This window comes from Nicotiana tomentosiformis, chromosome 5 (assembly GCF_000390325.3).
Source record: "Nicotiana tomentosiformis chromosome 5, ASM39032v3, whole genome shotgun sequence".
Taxonomy (NCBI): domain Eukaryota; kingdom Viridiplantae; phylum Streptophyta; class Magnoliopsida; order Solanales; family Solanaceae; genus Nicotiana; species Nicotiana tomentosiformis.
Window position 1 is genome coordinate 26,854,245 of NC_090816.1, and position 26,292 is coordinate 26,880,536.

Here is a 26,292-nt window from a genome sequence, read left to right on the forward strand (position 1 = left end):
AATTGAAGGTATTGGAATTTATTTTCCAACGCTCTTAATCATTCGTTCATACGACACTCGGATAAAAAGTTATAAGTGTCGGAAGATGAGCGAATGAGAGGGTGCCAAGCTAGCACCTCTTTGACTTTTCAAAAGTTGATATATATGTCTTAACTCATCTCTCTCTTCATTTTCACATAGAACCTGACCATAGAAAACCATAGAACCTATCTTTGAGCTCTCTAATAGTGTTTCAAAGAATATTATCATCCCGGGCACGGAATCACGAAGAGTTAACATTAAAACGATTCCTATGACGTAAGTATCACTATATTGACTCTCTTTTTCTTTATAGTTTGAGTTTTGGAAGGTATTTCATAGTTAAGAAAACGTTTACTTTCTGTATTTAAGTGTTTAAATATCAAGGAATGTTGATAAATTCGTTTTCTAATAGTTAGAACTCACGGGACGGTGATCGGAAGCCGTGAGTTCGAGTTATTTGACTTGTAGTGGACTGTTTGGTGGGCTGTTTCGTGTTGCCTTTGGGCTGTATATTTTTCTACTGTTTAATGAAGTTTTGGAGGACAAATGGTATGGAGAAACACCACATAATGACGGAATGGTGGGGTGGTCATTCGTCGTTACATTTTATTTTGTTGTTTGACACTACTTTGGTTGTCGTTTTATGTATGAAGTGATTAGGGTGTGTGGGCTATTTTGTGGTATATTGTGATGGAGATAAGGTTAGAAAATGATGCTTACATGTTGTTATTATTGTGTTCTTATTGTTGTTGGTATATGGTATTGGAGGAAGGCCTAGTTACAGGGGAGATGCTGCCCAAATTTACGTAAACGAGTTACTAGTTTAAGTTGCGGACTTAGCCTTTACTCAGCACTGATGTTGAATCTTCTTATGATTTGGTAGATTGAATTGAGTTGTTTGAAGAATTTCTTGGAAGGTATTAAGGACTCAACGGAGTTAAGGTATGTTAAGGCTATCCCTCCTTTCCTTTTGACATAATCTGTACGATACAAACGAAACGAGCAAATACGCAACTTTCATAAATGACTCTATTCATAGAAATACTAGGGATGTCTATATTCTTGATTCCCCATGTGTCTTATTATTCTATCATCTGTGCATGGGTATCAGAAAAATACGCAAGTTGTGGGAGTTGCTAGTTGTGTTGTTGTATTACCTTGACCATGGTAGGCTTGAGGGAATGATAAGAACTGGGGAAATGTCGCTTGTTTCATTGTAGGATTGGTTACCCTCTCTTATGGATTACGAGAATTGTTCATGTGGTTGACAATAGTATTATTCGTGTTATTGATAATTATGTATTGCTGGATTGCTCTGGTTATTGTTGTTGGTATATGGTATAGGAGGGGGCTCTTGTTACGGGGGAGATGCTGCCCAAATTTACATAAACTAGCTACTAGTTTAAGTTGCGGACTTAGCCTTTACTCAACACTAATTTTGAATCTCTGTATGCTATGGTAGATTGAGTTTAGTTGTTTGAAGAATTTCTTGGAAGGTATTACAGACTCAACAGAGTTAAGGTATGTTAAGGCTATCCATTATTTCCTTTTGGCATGATCCATATAATACAAACGAAACGTGCAAATGCGAAACTTTCAAAAATGACTCTATTCATAGAAGTATTAGAGATGCTTACGTTCTTAATTCCCCATGTGAATTATTATTATATCTTCTGTTTATGGGTCTCAGAAAAATACATAGTTGATAAAGTTTATCCGAAAGGTATATTGATCTTATTAATGTATTTCTTATGCATTTCATTCATTTATACATATACATTGACCCATGATCAGATGACATTATATACGCATATATTATATGTATATGTGATATGGGAAAAGGTTACGGTATTATATACGCACCACCACCTGATCAGCTGGTATACATTGATGATTTCTCCCACAGTGGCTGAGATGATATAATGGGATGCCCTCAGAGGCTTGATGATGTTATGTACGCATATACCTATACATGGTATGACATTTATACGCACATGCATGACATTATAAATTTTCATGATTCACATAGCTATTCATAATTACAGGTTGAGTTCTTTACTCCATGTTTCGTTCGTGTCTTTTATATACTACTGTCATGCCTTACATACTCGGTACTTTATTTGTACTGATGTCTTTTTTGCCTGGGGACGCTGCTTTTCATGCCCGCAGGTTCCAATAGGTAGGTTGAGAGTTCTCCAAGTAGGCTATTAGCTCAGCGGAAGATGTTGGTGCGCTCTATTTGCTCCGGAGTTGCCTATTTGGTCAGTATGATTTGAATATGTATTGATTGGTGTGGCAGGGCTCTGTCCTGACCTTTAAGATATATATATATATACTCTTAGAGGCTTGTAGATAGATGTCATGTATACGGATACTGGTATGGCCTTATAGGCCAATACGTCATATGTATAAGTCGGTATATCAAGTTGGGTCACCCTATATTGAGTATTTCCTCATGTTTTATTATACTTATCTCACGACATCCTCTCCGGTTCCTTTACCTATGATAATATGATATGAAAGATACGTTATGTTGGTACTCGGTTGAGTAAGGTACCAGGTGCTCGTCGCCTCCCATCGGTTTGGGTCGTGACAGAAGGTACGCAATCTCTCATTTATTACGTTAGCAAAATTTTAACGGGAGCACAAACTCACTACCCATATCTGCAAAAGCTGGCCTTAGCTCTCGTAGTCGTCGCTCGGAAGCTGAGGCCTGTAAGGCCCCTTAAAATGTTTCCTAAAAACCCGGATTTCGTGATGTCAAAGTAGGCATTCAGACTTTTTGGATTGAACAGTATAGTTGGGATGATCATTTGCTACTCATAGAGTTTGCTTATAATAACACCTTTCATGCTAGTATTCAGATGGCACCATTTAAGGCATTATATGGTAGAAGATGTAGATCTCCCATTTAGTGGTTCGAAATTGGGGAAGCAAAGTTGATAGGGCCAGACCTCGTGCATCAGGCTATGGAAAAAGTTAAAATCATTAAGGAGCGGTTGAAAACTGCTCAGAGTCATCAAAATTCTTATTCGGATGTTCGTCGCAGAGACTTAGAGTTCAAAGAAGATGATTGGGTATTCTTGAACATTTCCCCCATGAAGGGTATTATGCGGTTTGGGAAAAAGGGAAAATTGAGTCCGAGGTATGTCGGGCCGTACAAAATCATCCAGAGGATCGGTGAGGTGGTGTACAAGCTTGAGCTACCACCCGAAATATCATTAGTGCACCCAGTATTCCATGTGTCCATGTTGAAGAAGGTAGTTGGAAATCCGTCAGCTATTGTGTCGATTGAGACCATTGAGGTTAATGACGAATTGTCATATGAAGAAGTTCCAGTTGCCATTCTTGACAGACAAGTCTGAAAGTTGAGGAATAAAGGAATTGCCTCCGTGAAAGTGTTATGGCGAAATCAGTAGGTTGAAGAGGCCACTTGGAGGGCGAGGAAGAAATGAAGAAGAAGTATCCTTACTTGTTTGAATAGCTGTGTAATCCTTTCTTTTTATGAACTTGTCGCCTATGAATTTTGTATCACTTGTTCAGTTAATGTAGAGGTGTTCCTTTTGATTATATGTTGCTTATGAGTCCATGGTTGGTATTGTTATGAGTTTTGTTACGTCATTGGGTTGTGCATATGGTTGTAAGATGTGTTTCTGGGGCTCTCTGACAAGTGGATAGGCCTAGTTACAAAGGAAACTCTGGTGCAATTTTTAAAAATTTGGGGAGTTAGATAAATTTGGGGTTGCTGGTGTGGGGTATGGAAAAAAGATGAGTTGTATAAGATGCTAATAGTGAACCTCGACCCTCATTCGAGGACGAATGATCTTAAGTGGTGGAGGATATAAGGCCCCGTAAACTTTTTCCTGAAAACCCGGATTCTGTGATGCCAAAGTAGGCGTAGAGGTTAATAATAGTAGAAATGTTCGTACTTTTTGGATTGAACAGTACGCTGGGAGTTGACGGAAAATGTTGGGCAGAAGTACGCATTTCTACGGCACATTCTGCGGCCGCAGAACCACTCTACGGACCGCAGACTGGTCGCAGAGTGGGGCATTTTTCGCGGCCATTATACGACCGCATAACCGTTTCGCGGGCCACATTCTTGTCGTATTTCCCGCCTTGGGATTTTTTGGAGGGAGATTCTGCGGTTCACTATGCGACCGCAGAACTGTTCTGCGGTGCATTATGCGACCGCAGAATAGGTCTGCGGGCCATATAGTGACCGCATACCAGATAAGTTTCTTTCCAATTCTGGCCCCCATTTTCGCGATCATTTCACGGACCGCATAACCACTATGCGGTCACATATGCGACCGCAAAACCTGTTCCGGAGCTTCAATTTTGGGGTTTTTAAACTCGACTCTATTCCGTTAAAACACATCCTATAGACCATTTTGATCATATTTTCTGATATATTTAGAGTGAGAAAGAGTCCTAGAGGGAGAAGTGATCTTCATCAAATTGTTCTTCAATTCTCACTTAAAACCTTGAAGATTATCAAGAGAGGCACCTAGGTCTTCGTCCTAAAAGGTAAGATTCTATCACCCAAACTTTTAATTTCAAAATGTAACTAGAATGGGCCATTAGTAAGGTAATTCATGGGGATGGGAGTTCTTACCTTGCATGCATGTGTTCCTATGGTATGTGGGAGGTTGTGAGTTAAATATAGAAAAGAATGGGGTGTGGGTTGGTGGAGTCTTCCACAAAAAGGACCTTAAAACATTTATGCACACATGGTGTTTGATAGAATGCTGAAGTGAACTAGAATTATGATCGTTTTCCTAATTTTGAGTTCAATTTTGGTATATTGCTAAAATAGATTGAAGTTGCTAATATTCCGGAATATCTTAGAGTTTTAAGAGGCAAAATTGAGGTATGTTGGCTAAACCCCCTTCTTCTTAGAATCGAACCCCACGGTGTTCATGTAATTGGATTAAGCCCTTGATCATTATAGAATTGGCAATTTCTAATGTGTTTTTATTAAAGCATGTAAGTTCAATATTTATTATAAATGTTTCACCATGTTATCTTGTTATTTGAGGATGTGTTAAATGTGAAATATGTGCTAGTAATGTTAAGACTTCATGTCAAGATCGAAATAAAGGTTGTTATGCCAAATTGTATGAAAAGCCTCTATATGCCTAAGACTCCCAAATTGCTCATATATGAATTTAACATCTTGAATGGGAAGCCTTATTGTTGTTGATAATAATAATGTTGGAATGTGGAAAAGAACTTGAATTATAAAATACGGCCTAGCACCAAGAATAACTTTATAATTGGGGCAACTCGTTCCATTGTATTGAAAGTATGGGAAAGAAATATGAATTGAGATGACTGATTGAATATGGGTGATGTCTCAAATGAGATGTCCTAGCCGATCGGGCCGAGATCGGACTCCGTGTAAGGACACGATGGTATTTTGTGCGAAATTGTGAATATGGTTGATGTCTCAAATGAGATGGCCTAGCCGATCGGGCCGAGATCGGACTCCGTGTAAGAACACTGTGGTATTGTGGATGAAATTGTAAAAATGGTTGATGTCTCAAATGAGATGGCCTAGCCGACCGGGCCGTGATCAGATGCCATACCGCACACATGGTGGTATTGTGTTGGAAATTATAATGAAATTGTGGTAATGTCTCAAATGAGATGGCCTAGTCAATCGGGCCGATATCGGACTCCGTGTAAGAATACAGAGGTATTGTGAATTGTGGAATATCGGTACTAAAGGTCACCCAACCTAATAATATGGAAATTGACTTGAAAACATATACGATCCTTAACTTGTTGTTCTAATATTATTTGAAGCCCTTATTGAATTATTAATTGTTCCTCTTGTATTATTATTCATTCTATTGAGTTGGTGTTTAGCTTTACATACTAGTGCTATACGATGGTACTAATGTCCCTTTTGCTGGGGGCGCTGCATCTTTAAATGGATGCAGGTGGTTACATAGCAGACAGTGTTGATCACAGATAGTGATGTATCCTCTTCTCAGTGGACTCGGTGAGCCCCATTTCATTCCGGGGTCATGTATTGTACCTTTTGTTTATATTATGGTCACTTTTTGAGGTATAGCCGGGGCCTTGTTTCCGGTACCATCTTTACTCTCTTTTGTATCTTTAGAGGCTCTGTAGACACTACATGGGTTGTATATGGGTGCTAGAAAGACCAAACGGATTATGCTATATTTTGGAATTCGTTCCACTAAATCACAAAATGTATGTATTTTGAAACTCAACATAGAAGTAGCAAAAAAATGAAATAGTTTAGTAATGTCTATATATGGTCCTCCCACTGTTTAGCCAATAAAAACATGCCTTCCCTTATCATGGGTGAGTTGGGTAGAGAGTATCTAACAGGCTTGCTCGGCCGGGTTCATTCGGTTGAGCACCGGTCGCGCTTCCCGAGTTTTGGGCGTGACAAGGCCCTACTTCAAATGCTACCTGATAGCTATGGTGACTACTTTCCCTATGAGGAATATCCTCCATAAACCCGAGCTCTCGAGCAGATTGGCCAAATAGGCCGTCAAAATGAGTGAATTCGATATAGAGTATAAACTGAGGATTGCAATTAAGTCGCAAGTCTTGGCTGACTTCGTGGCCGATTTCAGTTCGGGACTATTGCCTCTAGCAGCCAAGGAGGCAATAATGGTGTCAGAATCGACATCGGGAGTTTGGACCGTATTTACGAACGGAGCTTCAAAAGTAAAAGGGCCCGGGCTTGGAATAGTCTTGATCACGCCTTCGGGAGAAACCTTAAGGTAAGCCATCAGAACGATTCATTTAACTAACAATGAAGCAGAGTACAAAGCTTTGATTGCAGGGCTCGAATTGGCCAGGGACTTGACTCTGAAATCATCAAAATCAAATGTGATTCACATTTGGTGGTGAATCAGGTCTACAAAATGTTCGACACCAAAGAAGAACGTATGCAGCAATACATGGTAAAAGTTCAGGCTTTATTGGCATGATTTTGAGAGTGGTCAATTACTCATATCCCGAGGGAAGATAAAGCGGAAGCAGATGCATTGGCAAATTTGGGCTCATCGACAGAAGTCCAGGGATCAGAATCAGGAACAGTAGTGCAACTGATGAACTCAGTCTTGGACACAGACGATTACTATGAGGTGAATTCGACTAGTTTGGTCTAGGACTGGAGAAATGAAATAATCAATTATCTCGAGCATGGAAAGTTGCCCGAAGACCCCAAAGCATCAAGAGCGTTACGCGCCAAAGCTGCACATTATAGCTTCAAGAAAGGCCAATTGTACAGAAAATTCTTTCAAGACCCATTGGCCCGATGCTTAGGAGCATCAGAAGCTAACTATGTCATGAGAGACGTCCACGAATGGATATGCGGCGACCACTCAGGTGCAGATTCTTTGGTGCTGAAATTAGTTCAGGCAGGATATTACTGGCCCCGTATGGATCAAGATGCCAAAGACTTCGTACGAAAATATGATAAGTGCCAACGCTACGCACCACTAGTACATTAATCGGCAGAACCCCTACATTCGGTTATGTCCCCGTAGCCGTTCATGAAGTGGGGAATGGACATCGTTGAACCGCTTCCAACGACTCCTGGAAAAGTAAGGTTTCTTTTAATTTTGACTGACTATTTTTCTAAATGGGTGGAAGCAGGTCTTATCAGAAGATCGGAGCACGCGAAGTGGTCGACTTCCTATGGGAAAATATAATTTGTAGGTTTGGGATACCGAAAGAGATTGCATGCGACAATGGACCGCAGTTTATCGGTGCAAAAGTTACAAAGTTCCTTAAAGATTTGAAGATAAAGAGTATTACCTCTTCACCTTATCATCCGAGCGCAAATGGTCAAGCAGAATCAACAAACAAAGTGATTATACATAATCTAAAGAAAAGGCTGGAAGCAGCAAAAGGAAATTGGCCCGAAGAATTAGCTGGGGTTTTATGGGCCTACCGAACAACGACCAAGTCAAGCATGGGAGAAACCCCTTTTTCCCTTGTGTACGGCATAGAAGCTTTGATACCGATGGAAGTAGGGGAACCAACCTTAAGGTATTTCAAGGAAGACAAAGAATCAAACAACAAAGCAATGTTAATCAACTTGGAGCTGCTCGAGGAACACATGGACTTGGCGTATTTCAGAATGGCGGCTCAAAAGCAAAGAATTTAGCGATATTATAATCAAAGTGCCAACCTCCGTTATTTCAAAGTAGGAGACTTGGTCTTGAGGAAGGTAACTCAAAAAACCCGGAAACTCAACGGGGGCAAGTTAGGCCCAACATGGAAAGGCCCTTACCGGATTTCAGCTATCATTGAGAAATGATCATACGAGTTGGAGAACCAGAACAGAGATAAGTTGCCCAACAACTGGAACGTGGCTCACCTCGAAAGATATTACTGGTGACAAACAACAGTCAAAGGGAAAGTATGTGCTTCACTCTTTTTCCCTTCGTTCAATTTTTGTCCCAATTGGGTTTTTCTGGCAAGGTTTTTAACGAGGCAGCAAAAGAAAGCATACTACGAAGACAACAGTGATAAGACTTTTCATAATAAGGCAAACGAACAAGTTTCCACTCAGGGACGATTAGATAATCTTTGCTTTGATAGCAAATTCCCACCGGGAAGTTCTGTTTGCTACCGAATAAAGGTTACCCGACCGTTCATGAGCACAAACCACTAGAGGACTATTAGGTATTCTTTCGCTCGATAGCATGGGTTCCTAAGGGGAAACAAGATATGTTGCCGAGTGAAGTATTACCTAGCAATTCATTGGTGGAATCTTTTGAAGATACAAGACTTTCGGTGTTCCAATTCGCGTTCTTCGCATTCAAACACTGGGGGAATGATATAAGATTACGACAACACTGAATGCCAGGCAACACTGAATGCCACATCACCTGAGGAACGAAAATCAGGAATAGAATACATTATCGGGACCGGGGACTACGTAGCCAGTCCCATAGAAACAAGTTATACAAGATAGCCACAAGTCATGGCCATTTCTTTTCTGTATAGCAAAATGCTTATATACTTTTGAAAATACAAGGAATTAAATGAAATGAAATCCTTTTGTTTTTGTCTTGTTTCTTGTCTGAACGATGAGTTAATTTTGCCATTTGAAAGTTAAACAAGTACTTCAAATGTTAGTGCCGTAATGAACATGAGACGTGCTCTTCAAGATCACCGTAAACATAATAGGGCCCTCTCTTATAAAAACACTCACGTTAAAGGGTTGGTTTTGGAAGAATCGATGCCCGAAAGCTGGAATGCCATCGGGGAAAAATACACCCCAAGCTGCATACGAAAAAGACGCAAAAAGTAAACTTGCACAAATACTCATGGAAACCCTCACGAAAAAGGGATAATACTCATAACCAAAATGCTTCGAAGAAAAAGCATCTGAGATTACACATAATAAAGCGCGAACAGAACAACATGCGCAGAATACGTGAGCAAGTACGAAAGTTAAAGACTTACATAGATATTCAAACGAAAGTAAGACTCAAACGATACTTGAGCAAAAAATATGTTTTTATTTACAAGGGCGTGTCAAAATGATAAAGGTGCAAAATAGATAAAGAAAGAAAAAGCTAAACTGTAGTGTCTCTAGAATAAGGAGGAAGAGAAGTATCCGCATCCCTGGGAGTAGTAGATGGTTCCACCAATGGCTCACAACTTTCCCCAGCTGTGTCTTCGGCATCATCGCCTTCCGATCCTTTTTCAGTTTCAGAAAACTCGGAACCAGAATCAGAAGAACCTGGAGCGTCAGACTGCACTGTGAGTCCATTTTTTGCAGCCAACTCAAGCTCTCGGGCCTTAGCAATTTTGGTATCAATGTCAATGATACCAGTCTTGGCCTATTCCAAGGTTTTTCTCCTCATGCTATACATGGAATAAGTTTTTTCAACAATGAGAAAAGCCACTCGGTGCTTGAGTTCTTCTTTGAGTTGAATAGTTTCGATGGAAAGGTTTTTCCGTACAGACCTAGCATATTTGAGACTGACATCGAGCTCACAGATAGTTGATCTAAAGACCTATTATGCTCGATAATTTTCATGTACTTCTCTTCTAGTTGGGCATGTTTCGCCACCACAGCAGCAAGCTCGCATTGCTGCAAACTGGCCTCCAAAATAATGGCCTCGGTAGCATTGGTTTCCAATTTCGAGAGGTGGAGAACAGTCTGGTCCCGTTCCGCCAAAAGCTGATCCCGTTCAGAAGTAAGTTCTTCCTTATCATGAATCATCCTTTTAATACCCTTAGAAGCAACAAAGTTGGCCTACAAAACAAGAAGAGGTAAAACTTAGAGTACATTTGTTCAAAAGTATAAGAAATAACAGAAGAAGAAAGGAACGTACCGCTGCAACGTTATGCATAGCATTGTTCAACAAACACGCCCCTGAGAGTGTCTGAATCTTCTCCCAGTCTATTTCTGAAGCCAAAGGCTTCAGATAGTTAGCAAGCTCCACCAGCCTCGAAAGCAAGTTGCACCCGGTGGAGACCGAAAGGGTAACACTCCTCCTCCTTTGTGGATCTTCAGAAGAGGCAGCATAATTTTTCCCCAAATTCCCATGAACTGGGGACTGTGGAGGAGGGACATCTTCTTCATGATCAGGTGCGACCAATGGAGATGATGTAACAACCTTTGTTGGAAGAGTGGATGGAGATAGAAATGATGTAGCAGTTGCTGGTGGTGGTGAAAGAGGAGATGAAGTTGATGGAGTTGAAGAGTGAGAAGCAGTTGCATCAAATGCACTTTTTGTTGTTTGATGCTCTCCAACCAAAGACGGCACGGACCCGATACTCACCCACATGAGGGTCTAGAATTCACTTAAAATCGGTATTTTACGCGATTCACTTTTGATGAATTGTAGTTCATAGCTTATGTTTATTTATCCTTATTTTGTAGTCTTTACAGCTTTTCCAACCGCTATTTTTAATGAGATGCTCGAATTCCAATGATTTCTGGTGACAATTATACTGAATGGAAGGAGAAAGTCCTTCTCACTTTAGGGTTCTCGGATCTGGACCTGGAACTCCGTGTGGATGAACCATCTATTCCCACGGAATCATGTACGCCAGCAGCTAATGTTGATTATGAGCGGTGGAAGAATTTAATACTCATTAAAGCCCATATAAGCCAAAGCATTAGGGGTTCTATCCCTAATAGAAATAAGTTCAAAGCTTACATTAAGGTAATTGATGAACAATTTATAAGCTCTAACAAGGCATTAACCAGCACCCTTATGAAGAGGCTCTCAAGTATGACTTTTGACAGAAGTCGTACAGTGCGTGAGCACATTATGGACATGAGAGACAATGCTGCTAAACTCAACTCTCTTAAGGTTGATATGTCTGAACCATTTCTTGTGCATTTCATTCTCATCTCTCTTCCTGTGGAATATGGTCCGTTCAATATTTATTACAACACACACAAAGATAAATGGTCAATCAATAAACTCTTGACTATGTGTGTTCAAGAAGAAAAGAGGTTGAAGCATGGGACACCTGAAAGTGTTAATTTGGTGACTCTTGGTAAGAGAAATGCAAAGAAGGACAAAAGTGTTCCCACGAAGAAAAAAAGCACTTTTGACAAAGATTCTTGTCGTTTCTGTAAGAAGAAGGGACACTGGAAGAAGGATTTGAAATACAAGAAATGGCTTGAGAAGAAACGTGATCACGCCCAACTAAAGTCCTAAAAAGGATAAGCGGTCGCTGCAAATATAATATGGTCTAAGAGTCCGGAGTCGAATCTCACATAGAACTAATGTTTAGCTACAACCATTTACTATCACACTGAAGACTAGCTCGAACAATTCCTAAGTTAGAAATATTAAGATTCTTATATTTAACTAATAAACTAACAAATTAGAGTAATAAATTAATAACTAAAGATACTAAAGGTTGGAGACAAGATTAAGGAGGTCTAGAGTTATGATTTTCCTAATTATCGGAATCCTTCTCGCTATGTCTTCTATAATTTTGCCTAATTATTCTCTACCAATCGTGAGTACTTTGGTTGTCGTAATTTTTTCTTGAGAAACTACCACAATTTACTAGATATATTCTCTCGAACTACACTAGCTGGTACTACTTCACCGCTCAATATGATCGCACCAAGGTTTCGTATCTCTAATTCAGCCTTTAAACCCTTAATATTTATCTCTCACATACGTTAGGAGTGATGTTGTTCAATAACTACCTAAATGTGTACCCTCTCTCAAGCAATACACACTAAATAGGCACATTCAATTGATGGCCATTTAATCAACAACAACAAACACGTAGTTGAACAAGTCGAGAAATCTAACGGTTCAATTATATAGAAACATAACAAGAATTCATCCTCCAAAAGGTTCTATCAAAACCCTAGATAAAAAGTTAGTTACTCATAATAGTATGCAAAACTACAATACTAGAATCATAACCAATAATGAAAATAGAGGAAGAAAGAGGGAAAAACGTGAAGTTGAATCCTTCTCCTTCTTGCATCTAGCTTGTTCTTGCCTCCCCAAAGTCTTCTCTCCTTCCAAAGTAGTGTCTCTCTCTCAAAAACATGTTTTAGGATGTATTTATAGCGACTAGGATTTGTATGGGGTGAATTTTTCTTCTCCTAATTCGGATTGGAAAAGCTAATTTTTTCTGCTCCGGTCCCCGGTCTGACGAAGTGAACCTCACTTCGCGGTCCGAGACTTTTCTCTTCAGCTTTTTTTTTTCTCCAATTTTTCTCCTAGTTGTTCATTTCCGCATAAGTTTTTTTCTATACATAATAAACACGTAATGAGCATATTTTTACTCCAAAAGCGATGTGAAATTCCACAACTCATACAAGAATTAACACATAAACACACTCAAAACATGCACTTTTCATCCTTTATCACCACCCCACACTTAAACTCTTGCTTGTCCTCGAGCAACTCTAAATTAAGTGCATAGGCTAGAAACACATTTCAAAATATATTCAAGCATCACACCAATGACAGTGGTTTATATCAACGCTTAGAACCCAATATATGCACTCTTCATACATTTCCTCAAGTTTTAAACTCATGCCAAGATTATTTAAAATATTCATGTGAATCTTTCTAACATTCTCGCCTCAAAACTTGACTCCAATGCGTTCCACACTATGACTCACTCCTCGTGCCAACTCAAAAATCAAGGTCTCTACCAATCCTTTGCAAATCATGTGCCTTCGCCAACAAACCATAGAGAAAGTAGTCCACACGCCAAATATAAGTTCAAGTATATTTTAAGGGCTCTCAAATTGGAAGAATTTGCTCAATCTCACAAAAAGCTCTTATGCCACCCAGGTTCGTACCATGGGCTTGCCCGTAGTGTAAGTCTATACTATTTAAGCTCGCAAAGTCTAGGATCAGGTAGGACTTTATAAGTTGTAATGTAGGCTAAGGGACGGGTAGGATATATTTGTGAAAGTAGTGACTAACCCTCCTAAGTACTTTAATACACTATACTGCACTTTTAAGCACCTTCTTGTCATGACCAATTCGATGTCATGCCATGAAACCATGCACATTTAAGCCTTTCTTCATTAAGAACATCAACATATAGATATTTAATAGCCCAAAAAAGATATGAGAGGTGTTATTTTTTTTTTTTTCTTCAGTTATTTTTTTTTTCACTCTCCTTAATTTGGTATTTTCGGCTAGTACTTTTTTTTACTTGTACACAAGTGCACCTTTTCGGCCATTTTATGGTTCCACTCAAAAGCTACCCAATCTCTTTCTTTACTCTTCTAGCTACTTAAGTGATTTTAGATGCAAAGGTTCAACAAGATTGATTGAGAACAAAAGGGATTCGACTTGTAATGTGGTTGCCAAAGAAAACGTCTACAGGCTCAAAAGGGGTGACTCTGGATAATATTAGCACAGGTAGGCAAATAGGTTAAATGGTCAACCAAAGAAGCCTATATCACTTCCCAAACTTACAAGGCTTAATCATTTTGCTTTGACTCACACACGGGGCAAATTCTAGACTAGCAAGGATGGCACAAAGTACACCAAAATCTCACCTCATACAATACACATGACTCACTCAGGACGGCTCAGACTCGACTCTCGAGTTAATGTCATGACCTAATTCTCTTATGAGCCATGATGGCGCCCAACGTTACCACTAGTCAAGCCAAATAGTGAATTAGACAGATTATTCCTCTTTTAATAATCTTCCGAGTAAATAAATTTTCCTTACTTAAAAGATTTAAGAAATAACAGGTTTAAGTACATAAAACGAGAGCAGGTGAGTGTAGTCATAACCATAGTAATACTCCAAAATCACAAGTCTACTGGTGTGTGCCAAGACCTGGTGTCACAAATGTATGAGCACTAATGGATTATACAAAACTTTAGCTATTGTCTGAAATAGAAATAGACAGAAATGAATATAAAGAAGAGACAATAGGTGATGCATAACGGCTCAGAAATGCAGCTCACCACTAGGCCTTCGGGTAAATTCATGCCTTCTATAACTGTTACTTCACAAGTCACATAATAAAATCAAGTATGATTAGGCTCCGAGTATTAATAAGCACGATTTATGCCGACGTCGTACGGCCCGATCTAAAATAACGTGTACACTGCCGAGGGACGTGCGGCATGATCCATAGATACATCTATATACTGCCGAGGCGTTCGGCCCGTTCCACAAGAAGAGAAAGATACTTTATAAGCATTTTCCTTACACATTTTTAATGATTAATACACAAAATAATACAAATTTCATTAAAGACCTTTCACAATTTCCTCTAGCAAGTTCTAATATAATTTTTGGCACTTTAATTAACAAGTAGGGTGCAAACATTTCAAGTAGTTCATGATATGGGTCCTAAAACTACCCGGACATAAGCATAATTAGTAAGTACGCATGGACTCTCGTCACCTCGTACGTACGTAGCCCCCACAATTAGAAGAAAGCATTAATTTAAATCACTTATGGAGTAAATTTCCTCTTGCAAGGTTAGACAAGAGACTTACCTCATCTCAAAGCCCACATTCCGATCACAATTTTGCTCTAAAGCCCCAACTCGGTGCCGGTCAATCCGAAACTAGTCAAATATTATATAATTTAATCAATACATGCTCAAAAATTTGTAATTTAACTATTAGATTATTTACCTAACCTAAATTGGAAGAATTCCTAAAATTCACCCCGGGCACACGTGCCCGGATTCCGGATATTTCTTACCTATAACCTCAAGAACTCAAGAATACAATTTTCATCCTATTCCATAACCATTTTCGTGGTTGAAATCGTATTTTTATCAAAACTTAGGTTTTTCATCTAACCCATGATTTTTCACAATTTACATGTTAAAATCTACCCATAGTCTATGTATTTATCTCACAATAGGTAGAATTAACTTACCTCCAAGTTGCTAGGTGTATACCCCTCTAAAGAAGCTCCAAGATCGCCAAAGGATGCAGAAAATAGGTTCAAAAATGGTTGAGCCCCATTTTTAAAACATTCTGCCTAGCGCAGCAGCCCTCTTCTTCACGAACGCGCTAAGGGCCTCGCGTTCACGAAGGCAAAACTTCCCAGGCCCAGAAAATTCCCTTCGCGAACGTGGCAGAGGCCTCGCAAACGCGAAGGCTTGCTTGGCCTACCCTACGCGAACGCGAAGGCTCCTACGCGAACGTGAAGGTTAATATGTACTGACCTTACGAGGCCCTTTTCTTCTACGCGAACACGAGAAGGCCTTCGCGAACGCGTAGGCCTGGGATCTCAATGCTTCGCGGATGCGACCTCTTTCCCGCGAACGCAAAGAACAACCATCCAGCTTCCCAAATCTTTCATTGCGAATGCGAGGGTACCTTCCGTATTTGCGAAGAAGGAAACCAGAACTGGAAATTCTAGTTTTTCCAACTTAGCTATGGGTGGTTCAAAACACACCCGAGCCACTCGGGACCCTCACCAAATACACCTACAAGTCCATAATCATAATACGGACCTACTCAAACTCTCGAAACACGTAATATAATGATGAAACTAAGACTCGCACCCCAAAACCAAATTGAACCATATTATGAACTCGAAGTTCCCATTTTGCTCCGAACACGCCGAATCACACTTAAACTACTCGGAATGGCACCAAATTTTGCGTGCAAGTCTTAAATCAAATAGAAACTCTTACTAGGCTCGGAATCCCAAACGGACCTCGATAACACAAAAACCTACTCCAAACCAAATTTAAAGAACTCTAAAACCTTCAATAAGTCAACTTTCACTATTAATCGTCGAAACGCTCCCGGGTCACCCCAAAACCCAATCCGAACGTACGCCCAAGTCCAAAATTATCATAGAACCTATTGGAATCGTCGAATCCTGGTTCCAAGGTCGTTTACAAAAAATGTTGACCAAGGTCAAACTTAGCATTTTTAGCCAACCTTAAGGAACCAAGTGTTTCGATTTCAACCTGAAACCTTCCAAACCCCAAACTAACCGTCCCTGCAAGTCATAAAACTGTTAAACCACATACGTGGAGTCTTATTTAAGGGAATAGGGTGTCAGAAAGCAAAACGACCAGTTGGGTCGTTACATTCTCCACCTCTTAAACAAACGTTTGTCCTTGAACGAGTCTATAATCATACCTGGAGTGCTGAATAGGTTTGGATATTTTCTCCTTATGTTCTCCTCGGCCTCCCAAGTCGCCTCCTCGATCGGTTGGCTCCTTCACTGAACCTTTACCGCATAAATCTTCTTGGACCTCAAATGACGAACCTGCCTATCAACAATGGAAACTGGCTCCTCCTCATAACCTAAGCTCCCATCTAGCTGGACCGTACTGAAGTCTAACATATGCGACAGGTCGGCATAATACCTCTGGAGCATAGATACGTGAAAAACCGGATGAACTCCCGATAGACTGGGAGGCAAAGCAAGCTCGTAAGCAACGTCCCCAACTTGTCTCAACACCTCAAATTGGCCTATAAACCTTGGGCTCAACTTTTCCTTCTTCCCGAACCTCATGATCCCCTTCATCGGCGAGACCTTCAAGAGAACTTTCTCGCCAACCATAAATGATAAATCATGCACTTTCTGATCCGCATAACTCTTCTGCTTGGACTGTGCTGTAGGAAGTCGCTCCTGAATCAACTTTACCTTTTCCAAGGCATCATTCACCAAATCAGTGCCATACAGCTTAGCCTCGCTGGGCTCAAACCATCCGATGGGTGAACGACACCGCCGACCATATAAAGCCTCAAATGGAGCCATCTCAATGTTGGACTAGTAACTATTGTTATGAGTGAACTCGACCAAAGGCAAGAAATGATCCCACTGCCCTCCGAAGTCAATCACACATGCTCTGAGCATGTCCTCCAAGATCTGAATTGTATGCTCCGACTGCCCGTCGGTCTGCGGGTGAAAGGATATGCTGAGCTCTACACGGGTCCCCAAGTCACTTTGTACTGCTCTCCATAAATGTGAAGTAAACCGAGGGCCTCTATCTGATATAATGGAAATAGGTACACCATGCAACTGAATAATCTCCTGAATATAATTCTGGGCCAACCTCTTAGAGGAATATGTGGTCACGATCGGAATGAAGTGTGCTGACTTGGTCAACCTGTCGACAATGACCCAAACTGCATCAAACTTCCGCAAGGTCCGCGGCAACCCAACTACGAAATCCATAGTAATGCGCTCCCATTTCCACTCAGGTATAGTCATCTGCTGAAGTAGGCCACCTGGATTCTGGTGTTCATACATAACCTGCTGGCAATTTAGACACCTTGCCACATACTCAACTATGTCCTTCTTCATCCGCCACCACCAATAATGCTGCCTTAGGTCGCAATACATCTTCGTAGCACCTGGATGAATAGAATACCGAGAACTGTGTGCCTCATCTAGGATCTTCTTCCTCAAGCCATCAACATTAGGAACACATAGGCGACCCTGGAGTCGCAGAACACCATCCTCATCGATAGTAACCTCCTTGGCACCACCCTGTAGTATTGCTACTCTGAGAACCAATAAGTGCGGATCATCAAACTGGCGATCCTTGATCTGCTCGGATAGTGAGGACTGAGAAACGACGCATGCAAGGACTCTGCTGATCTTTGAAATATCCAACCTCACAAGTTTGTTAGCCAAGGACTGGATGTCCGAAGCTAGTGGCCTCTCCTTTGCTGAAATGAAAACTACCCATACTCTCCGCCTTTCTGCTCAAGGCATCTGCCACTATATTTGCCTTGCCCAGATGATAAAGGATGGTAATATCATAATCTTTTAATAACTCAAGCCACCTGCGTTGTCTCAAATTGAGATCGCTTTTCTTGAAAAAATGCTGCAAGCTGCGATGATCGGTGTAAATCTTACAGGACAATCCATAAAGATAATACCTCCAGATTTTAAGAGCGTGAACAATCGCAGCCAAATCCAAATCATGTATAGGGTAATTATTCTCCTGGGGCTTCAGTTGACATCAAGCGTATGCATAACTCTCCCCTCCTGCATCAATACACATCCTAAACCAACGCGTGAAGCGTCGCAATACACAGTATATATCCCCGAACCGAAAGGCAATGCTAACACTGGTGCTGAAGTCAATTCAGTCTTGAGCTTCTTAAAGCTCACCTCACAATCATCGGACCATCGGAATGAAGCACCATTCTGGGCCAATCTTGTCAATGGTGCTGCAATAGATGCAAATACCTCCACAAACCAACGATAATAACCTGCTAACCCCAAGAAGCTACTGATCTCAATCACCGAAATGGGATGATGCCAACCCTTAACTGCCTCGATCTTTTTGGGATCCACCTTAATACCCTCGCCCGATACAATATGCCCCAAGAAGGCTACAGAGTCTAGCCAAAAGTCACACTTGGAGAACTTAGCATATAGCTTTTGCTCTCGCAAGATCTGAAGCACCGCTCTCAAATGTTGCTCGTGCTCCTCCATGCTACGCGAATAGATCAAAATGTCATCAATGAAGACGATGACAAACGAGTCGATATATGGCTTGAACACCCGGTTCATCAGATCTATAAACGTCGTTGGGGCATACGGAAACATTACCAGAAACTCATAATGGCCATATCTAGTCCGAAAAGCAGCCTTCGGAACATCCGATTCCTGAATCTTCAACTGATGGTACCCCGATCTCAAGTCGATCTTAGAGAACACTCTGGCACCCTGCAACTGGTCAAGCAAATCATTAATATGCGGCAACGAATACTTGTACTTAATGGTAATTTTGTTCAATTGGCGATAATCAATACACATCCGCATAGTCCCATCATTATTCTTCACAAATAATACCGGTGCACCCCAAGGTGACACACTCGGTCTGACGAACCCTTTTGCTAGTAACTCCTCAAGTTGCTTTTATAACTACTTCAACTCTTAAGGAGACATGCAGTACGGTGGAATAGATATAGGTGGGTACCTGGAGCCAAATCAATACAGAAATCAATATCACGATATGGTGGCATGCACGGGAGATCAGAAGGAAATACATCGGTGAACTCCCGGACTACAGGCATTGAATGAATCACCCGAGTTTCTATAGTAGTATCCCGAAAATAGGCCAGATAAGACAAACAACCCTTCTCAACCATGTGTCGAGCCTTCAGAAAGGAAATAACCCAACTAGATGACCTGACCGACGAACCCTTCCACTCCAATCTAGGTAACTCTAGCATCGCCAAGGTAATAGTCTTGGCATGGCAATCTAGGATGTCATGATATGGAGATAGCCAGTCCATGCTCAGGATGATCTCAAAACCGGTCATATCAAGCAGCAGAAGATCTGCTCTAGTTTCGTAACCACAGAATGTAACAATGCAAGATGGTAGATCTGATTCACAACAACCGAATCGCATACAAGAGTGGACACATAAACAGGAGTACCCATGGGCTCACGAGAAACACCCAGGAAACTAGCAAACGGAAATGAGACATATGAATATGTAGACCTTGGATAAAATAGTACTGAAGCATCCCTACCGCAGACAAAAATAATACATGTAATTACGGAATCTGAGGCCACTGCATCTGGTCTGGACAGAAAAGCATATAACCTAGCCGGAGCTCCACCTGACTGGCCTCCACCTATAAGACGGCCCCTTCCCACCTGCTCTACGCCTCTGGGGGGCCGGATGGCTGGTGGTACAACTGGTACAGTAATCATAGGCTGTTGATCCTGCTGCACTGCCTTTCCCCGAAGCCTGGGGCAGAACCTCCACACATGACTAAGATCCCCACACACAAAACAACCTCTCAGTACGGTGGACTGCTGACTTGAAGTCTGACCCTGATGGCCTGAATACCCACTGGAGGAACCCTGGATAGTTGGTGGGCGGTAGGAACTCTCTAGCATAGCACTGAAATAAGGCCTCACTGGGGCACCCCGAGGAGGCGGCGGTGCTGGGTAAGTGGGCCTGCTAGACTGACCCTTCATGAACAGACCTCACCACCCAGCCAGGGCACCTCTAAACTCTACAGAATATCAAAACCGCTTATCCCTCGTAGCCTGCTCTTGGCTACGCTGACACACACCCTCAATCCTCCGAGTTATCCCCACAACTAGCTCATAAGAAGTCCCCATCTCAACCTCTCGGGCCATAGTGGCCTCAATACCAGTGTGCAGGCCTACAACAAACCTCAACACTCTCTCTGCATCAGTAGGAAGTATCATAAGTTCATGGAGAGACAACTCAGAGAATCTCTCCTCATAGTCGATGATAGACATCTGACCCTGCTGGAGCTGCTCGAACTGAAACATCAACTCTTCCCTCTAAGAGGGTGGTATACCTATCCAGGAAGATACGGGTGAACCTTTCCCAAGTCATGGGAGGAGAATCTGTTGGTCTACCAAGAAGATAGGACTTCCACCACCTACAGGCCCTGCCCTCCAGGTGAAAAGTAGTAAAGTCTACCCTATGGGACTCCAATATCCTCATGTTGTGCAGTTTGTCCCTGCACTGATCAACGAAGTCCTGGGGGTCTTTGTGCCTCTCACCTCCAAAGACAGGAGGCTGAAATCTGGTCCATCTGTCCAATAGCTTCTGCGGCTAGCCGGCCGCAATTGGTCTGGGCTCAGGCACAACTGCTGCAACTGGCTGAGCTTCGCCCACGGGTAGTACACCCAGGGTCTGATACACAGCAGTTGCGTGCCCTGGAGCCTGAGCGGTAGGAGTCTGTGTCCCCCCTCCCGCCTGAGATATGGCTGGGTCTACCGGAAATAACCCGGCCTGAGTCATGGTATCCATGAATCGCAGCATACGACCCATGGCCTCCTAGAATCCCGATGCAGACATGAAATCTACTAGGGCTGGCTCTGCTGCAGGCACATTGCCCTACTCCTCATTAATAGGATCCTCTACTGGATCCACTGGTGGCATAGCTGGAGCAACTCTGGGACATCCTCGTCCCCTACAACGGGCTGGAACCCTCCCTTGGCCTCTACCTCAGCCTCTAGCAATGGGAGGAGCAGCTCTTCCCTAGTATGGAACATATGTAGAGCGCGTTCACTCCATCTATGAGAGAATAAGAGAAATATACTTAGTACCATATTAACTGCACGATATGAGATGAAGAAAGAGAAATTTCCTATTACCCTATACCCCTCCCCCTCCCCGAAGATAAGTACGGACGTCCCCGCACCGATCCGCAAGACTCTACTAGGCCTGCTCATAACTTGTGAGACCTGCGTGAACCTAGTGCTTTGATACCATGTTGTCACGACCCAATTCTCTTATGAGCTGTGATGGCGCCCAACGTTACCGCTAGGCAAGCCAAATAGTGAATTAGACAGATTATTTCTCTTTTAATACATTTTCGAGTAAATAAATTTTTCCTTACTTAATAGATTTAATAAATAACAGGTATAAATACATAAAACAAGTGCAGCTAAGTGCAGTCATAACTATAGTAATACTCCAAAACCACAAGTCTACTGGTGTATGCCAAACCCTGATATCACAAGTGTATGAGCACTAATGGATTATACAAAACTCTAGCTACTATCTGAAATAGAAATAGACATAAATGAAGATAAGTGAGAGACACTAGGTGATGCAGAACGGCTCAAAAATGCAACTCACCACTAGGCCTTCGGGTAACGGGGATGCGCGCCTGGGTGACCGCCAAGTGCACTTGCCTCAGATCCTGCACAGTTAGTGCAAAAGTGTAGTGTGAGTACATAAACAACGTGTACCTAGTAAGTATCAAGTCTAATCTCGAAGAAGTAGTGAAGAGGGGTCGACATTGACACTTACTATGGGCTAACAATAAAATACAGGAATTTTGAATGAGCATGGGATAAGAAACAATAATAAAAAAAAACTCCTCAACATAAAAGGGCAATTAAGTTTCTCACAATAGAATAAATTTCGAGTAAATTCATGCCTTCTATAACTGTAACTTCACAAGTCACATAATAAAATCAAGTATGATTAGGTTTCGAGTTTTAATCAGCACGATTTATGCCGAGGTCGTACGGCCCGATCCAGAATAACGTGTACACTGCCGAGGGACGTGCGGCATGATCCATAGATGCATCTATATACTGCTAAGGCATTCGGCCCGTACCACAAGAAAAGAAAGATACTTTATAAGCATTTGCCTTAAACATTTTTAATGATTAATACCTAAAATAATACAAATTTCATTAACGACCTTTCACAATTTCCTCTAGCAAGTTCTAATATAATTTTTGGCACTTTAATTAATAAGTAGGGTGCAAACATTTCAAGTAGTTCATGATATGGGTCCTAAAACTACCCGGACATAAGCATAATTAGTAGCTACGCACGGACTCACGTCATCTCGTACGTACGTAGCTCCCACAATTAGAATCAAACATTAATTTAAATAACCTATGGGATAAATTTCCTCTTACAAGGTTAGACAAGAGACTTACCTCGTCTCAAAGACCGCTTTTCAGTCACAATTTTGCTCTAAAGACCCAACTCGGTGCCGATCAATCTGAAACTAGTAAAATATTATATAATTTAATCAATACATGCTCAAAATTTTGTAATTTAACTATTAGATTAATTACCTAACCCAAATTGAAAAAATTTCTAAAATTCACCCCTGGCCCACGTGCTCGGATTCCGGAAATTTTTGTAGGGAATCATTACCCATAACCTCAAGAACTCAAGTATATAATTCTCATCCCGTTCCATAACCATTTTCGTGGTTGAAATCTCATTTTTATCAAAACCTAGGTTTTTCATCTAACCCATGATTTTTCACAATTTACATGTTAAAATCTACCCATAATCTATGTATTTATCTCACAATAGGTAGAATTAACTTACCTCCAAGTTGCAAGGTGTATACCCCTCTCAAGAAGCTCCAAGATCGCCCAAGGATGCAGAAAATAGGTTCAAAAATGGCTGAGCCCCGTTTTTAAAAACATTCTACCCAGCACATCAGCCCTCTTCTTCGCGAACGTACTAAGGGACCTGCGTTCACGAAGACAAAACTTCCCAGAACCAGAAAATGCCCTTTGCGAACGTGGCAGGGGCCTCGCAAACGCGAAGGCTTTCTTGGCCTACCCTACGCGAACGTGAAAGTTAATATGTATTGACCCTCCCAGGTCCCTTTCATTCTATGCGAACGTGAGAAGGCCTTCGCGAGCGCGTAGGCCTGGGATCTCAAAGCTTCGCGAATGCAACCCCTTGCCCGCGAACGCGAAGAACAACCACTCAGCTTCCCAAATCTTTCATCACAAATGTGAGGGTACCTTCCGCATTCGCGAAGAAGAAAACCAGAACTAGAAATTCTAGTTTTTCCAACTTAGCTCTAGGTGGTTCAAAATGCACCCGAGCCACTCGGGACCCTGACCAAATGCACCTACAAGTTCATAAATATAATACGGACCTGCCCGAACTCTCAAAATGCGTAATATAACGATGAAACTAGGAATCGCACCCAAAACCAAATTGAACCAAATTATGAACTCGAAGTTCCCAATTTGCTCCGAACGCGCCGAAACACACTTAAGCTACTCGTAATGGAACCAAATTTTGCGTGCAAGTCTTAAATTAATATACGGAACTATTACTAGGCTCGAAATCAAAAACAAACCTCGATAACACCAAAACCTACTCCAAACCAAATTTAAAGAACTCTACAACCTTCAATAAGTCAACTTTCACTATTAAGCGCCGAAACGCTCCCGGGTCACCCAAAATCCAATCCGAACATACGCCCAAATCTAAAATCATCATACGAACCTATTGGAATCGTCGAATCCCAGTTCTGAGGTCATTTACTAAAAAGGTTGACCAAGGTCAAACTTAACATTTTTAGCCAACCTTAAGGAACCAAGTATTCCGATTTCAACCTGAAACCTTCCAAACCCCAAACTAACCGTCCCCGCAAGTCATAAAATAGTTAAAGCACATACGGGGAGTTTTATTTAGGGGAACATGATGTCAGAAAGGAAAACAACTGATTGGGTCATTATAGTTAAAGCAACTAACACAATTATCATAAAATTGAAGCACGCGAGAATTAATCACAAGATTCAAAAGATGAGCCTTGGCATTCAGGAGGGGTTGCGAGCAAGAGGGTAGGTTTTTTAGTTGATAGGGATCTCAAGGAGATGGTAGTGGATGTTAGGATACTGAATGATAGGTTAATGACTATTAAGTTAATGTGGTTAGCGTTACGCGCCTCAGGTGGGCCTGGGTGAGGAAGTCAAAAGGTGCTTCTAGGATGATTTGGCCGAGGTTGTGCGTGGTATTCCACACACCGAGAAGCTTGTCATAGGGGGTGACTTTAATGGACATATTGGGGTGACTACCACGGGTTATAACGACGTGCATGGCGAGTTTGGATTTGGAGTTAGGAACGACGGTGGTACTTCTCCGTTGGATTTTGCTAAAGCTTTTGACTTGGTGCTAGCTAATTCGTGTTTTCAAAAGAGGGAGGATCACTTGGTCACCTTCTAGAGTAAGGTTGCCAGGACTAAGATTGACTATATTCTCCTTAGGAGTAATAGGGGCCTTTGCACTGATTGCAAGGTTATACCAAGTGAGTGTTTGTCGACGCAACATAGGCTTTTGGAAATTGACTTAGAGGTCAGGAGAACAAGGAAGAAGAGAGCGGGGTATGGCCAGCCGAAGATTAAGTGGGGGAGCGTTGACTAAGGTTAATGCTAAGGAGTTGGGGGAGAAGTTGTTGGCCATGGGGGCCTGGAGGAGTAGTGGGGACATGAGTAACATGTGGACCACGACAGCGAACTACATTAGAGAGGTGCTAGGGGTAACGGAGGTCTATTTGGGAGGCCACAAAGGAGACTGGTTATGGAATACGGAGGTCCAAGGATAAGTGGAAGCTAAGAAAGCGGCATATCTGAAGTTAATGGAGAGCACAGACGAGGAGGAGAAGAAGACGTGTAGGGAGTGTTACAAAAAGGCAAGGAAAGAGGAAAAATTGGCAGTCACGGTGGCTAAGAATGCAGCTTTTGAGCGATTGTACGAGGATCTTGGGGGCAAATAAGGCAACAAGAAGTTGTTCAGGTTAGCCAAGATTAGGGAGAGGAAGGTTCGGGACCTGGACCAAGTACGGTGCATCAATGACGAATATGGTAAGGTTTTGGTGGAAGAGGCGTGTATCAGGCATAGATGTCAGGAGAACTTCCATAGGCTCTTGAACGAAGGAGGGGAGAGGAACATCGTGATAGGTGAGTTGGAGGATTCAAGGAGTCAGAGGGATTTTAGGTTTTATAGGCATATTAGGAGCATAGAGGTGGAGGGGGCGATGCGGAAGATGAGCAAGGGTAAGGCTACTGGGCCAGATGAGATCCCAGTGGAAGTTTGGAAGTTAGTGGGCCGGGCAGGCTTAGAGTGGCTTAACAGTCTGCTTAATGTCATTTTCAGAACGAAGAAGATGCTAGAAGATTGGCGACGGAGTTTGATGATCCCGTTGTATTAAAACACAGGTAATATCCAGGATTGTAACAACTATAGGGGTATCAAGCTGTTGAATCATACTATAAAAGTATGGGAGAGGGTGGTGTAGATGAGGGTGTGATGTAGTGTTACTATTTACGAGAACCGGTTTGGATTTATGCCGGGATGGTCAATGATAGAAGCCATTCACCTTGTGAGGAGATTGGTGGAGCAGTATAGGGAGAGGAAGAAAGACATGCATTTGGTATTCATCGACCTAGAGAAGGCCTATGATAAAGTCCCGCGAGAGGTCCTATGGAGATGTTTGGAGGCTAGTGGTGTTCTGGTGGCGTACATTAGGGTGATTAAGGACATGTACGAGGGAGCGAAGACTTGGGTAACCACTGCG

At 41.8% G+C, this 26,292-nt stretch overlaps 1 protein-coding gene across 1 annotated transcript; it reads left to right on the forward strand.

The window, feature by feature from the left end:
• The first annotated feature begins 10,967 nt into the window (after window positions 1-10,967).
• On the forward strand, window positions 10,968-11,708 carry LOC104108113 (uncharacterized). Its single transcript, XM_009617098.1, has one exon. The coding sequence runs from the start codon at window positions 10,968-10,970 to the stop codon at window positions 11,706-11,708; it is 741 nt and encodes a 246-aa protein (XP_009615393.1).
• Window positions 11,709-26,292: the final 14,584 nt, after the last annotated feature.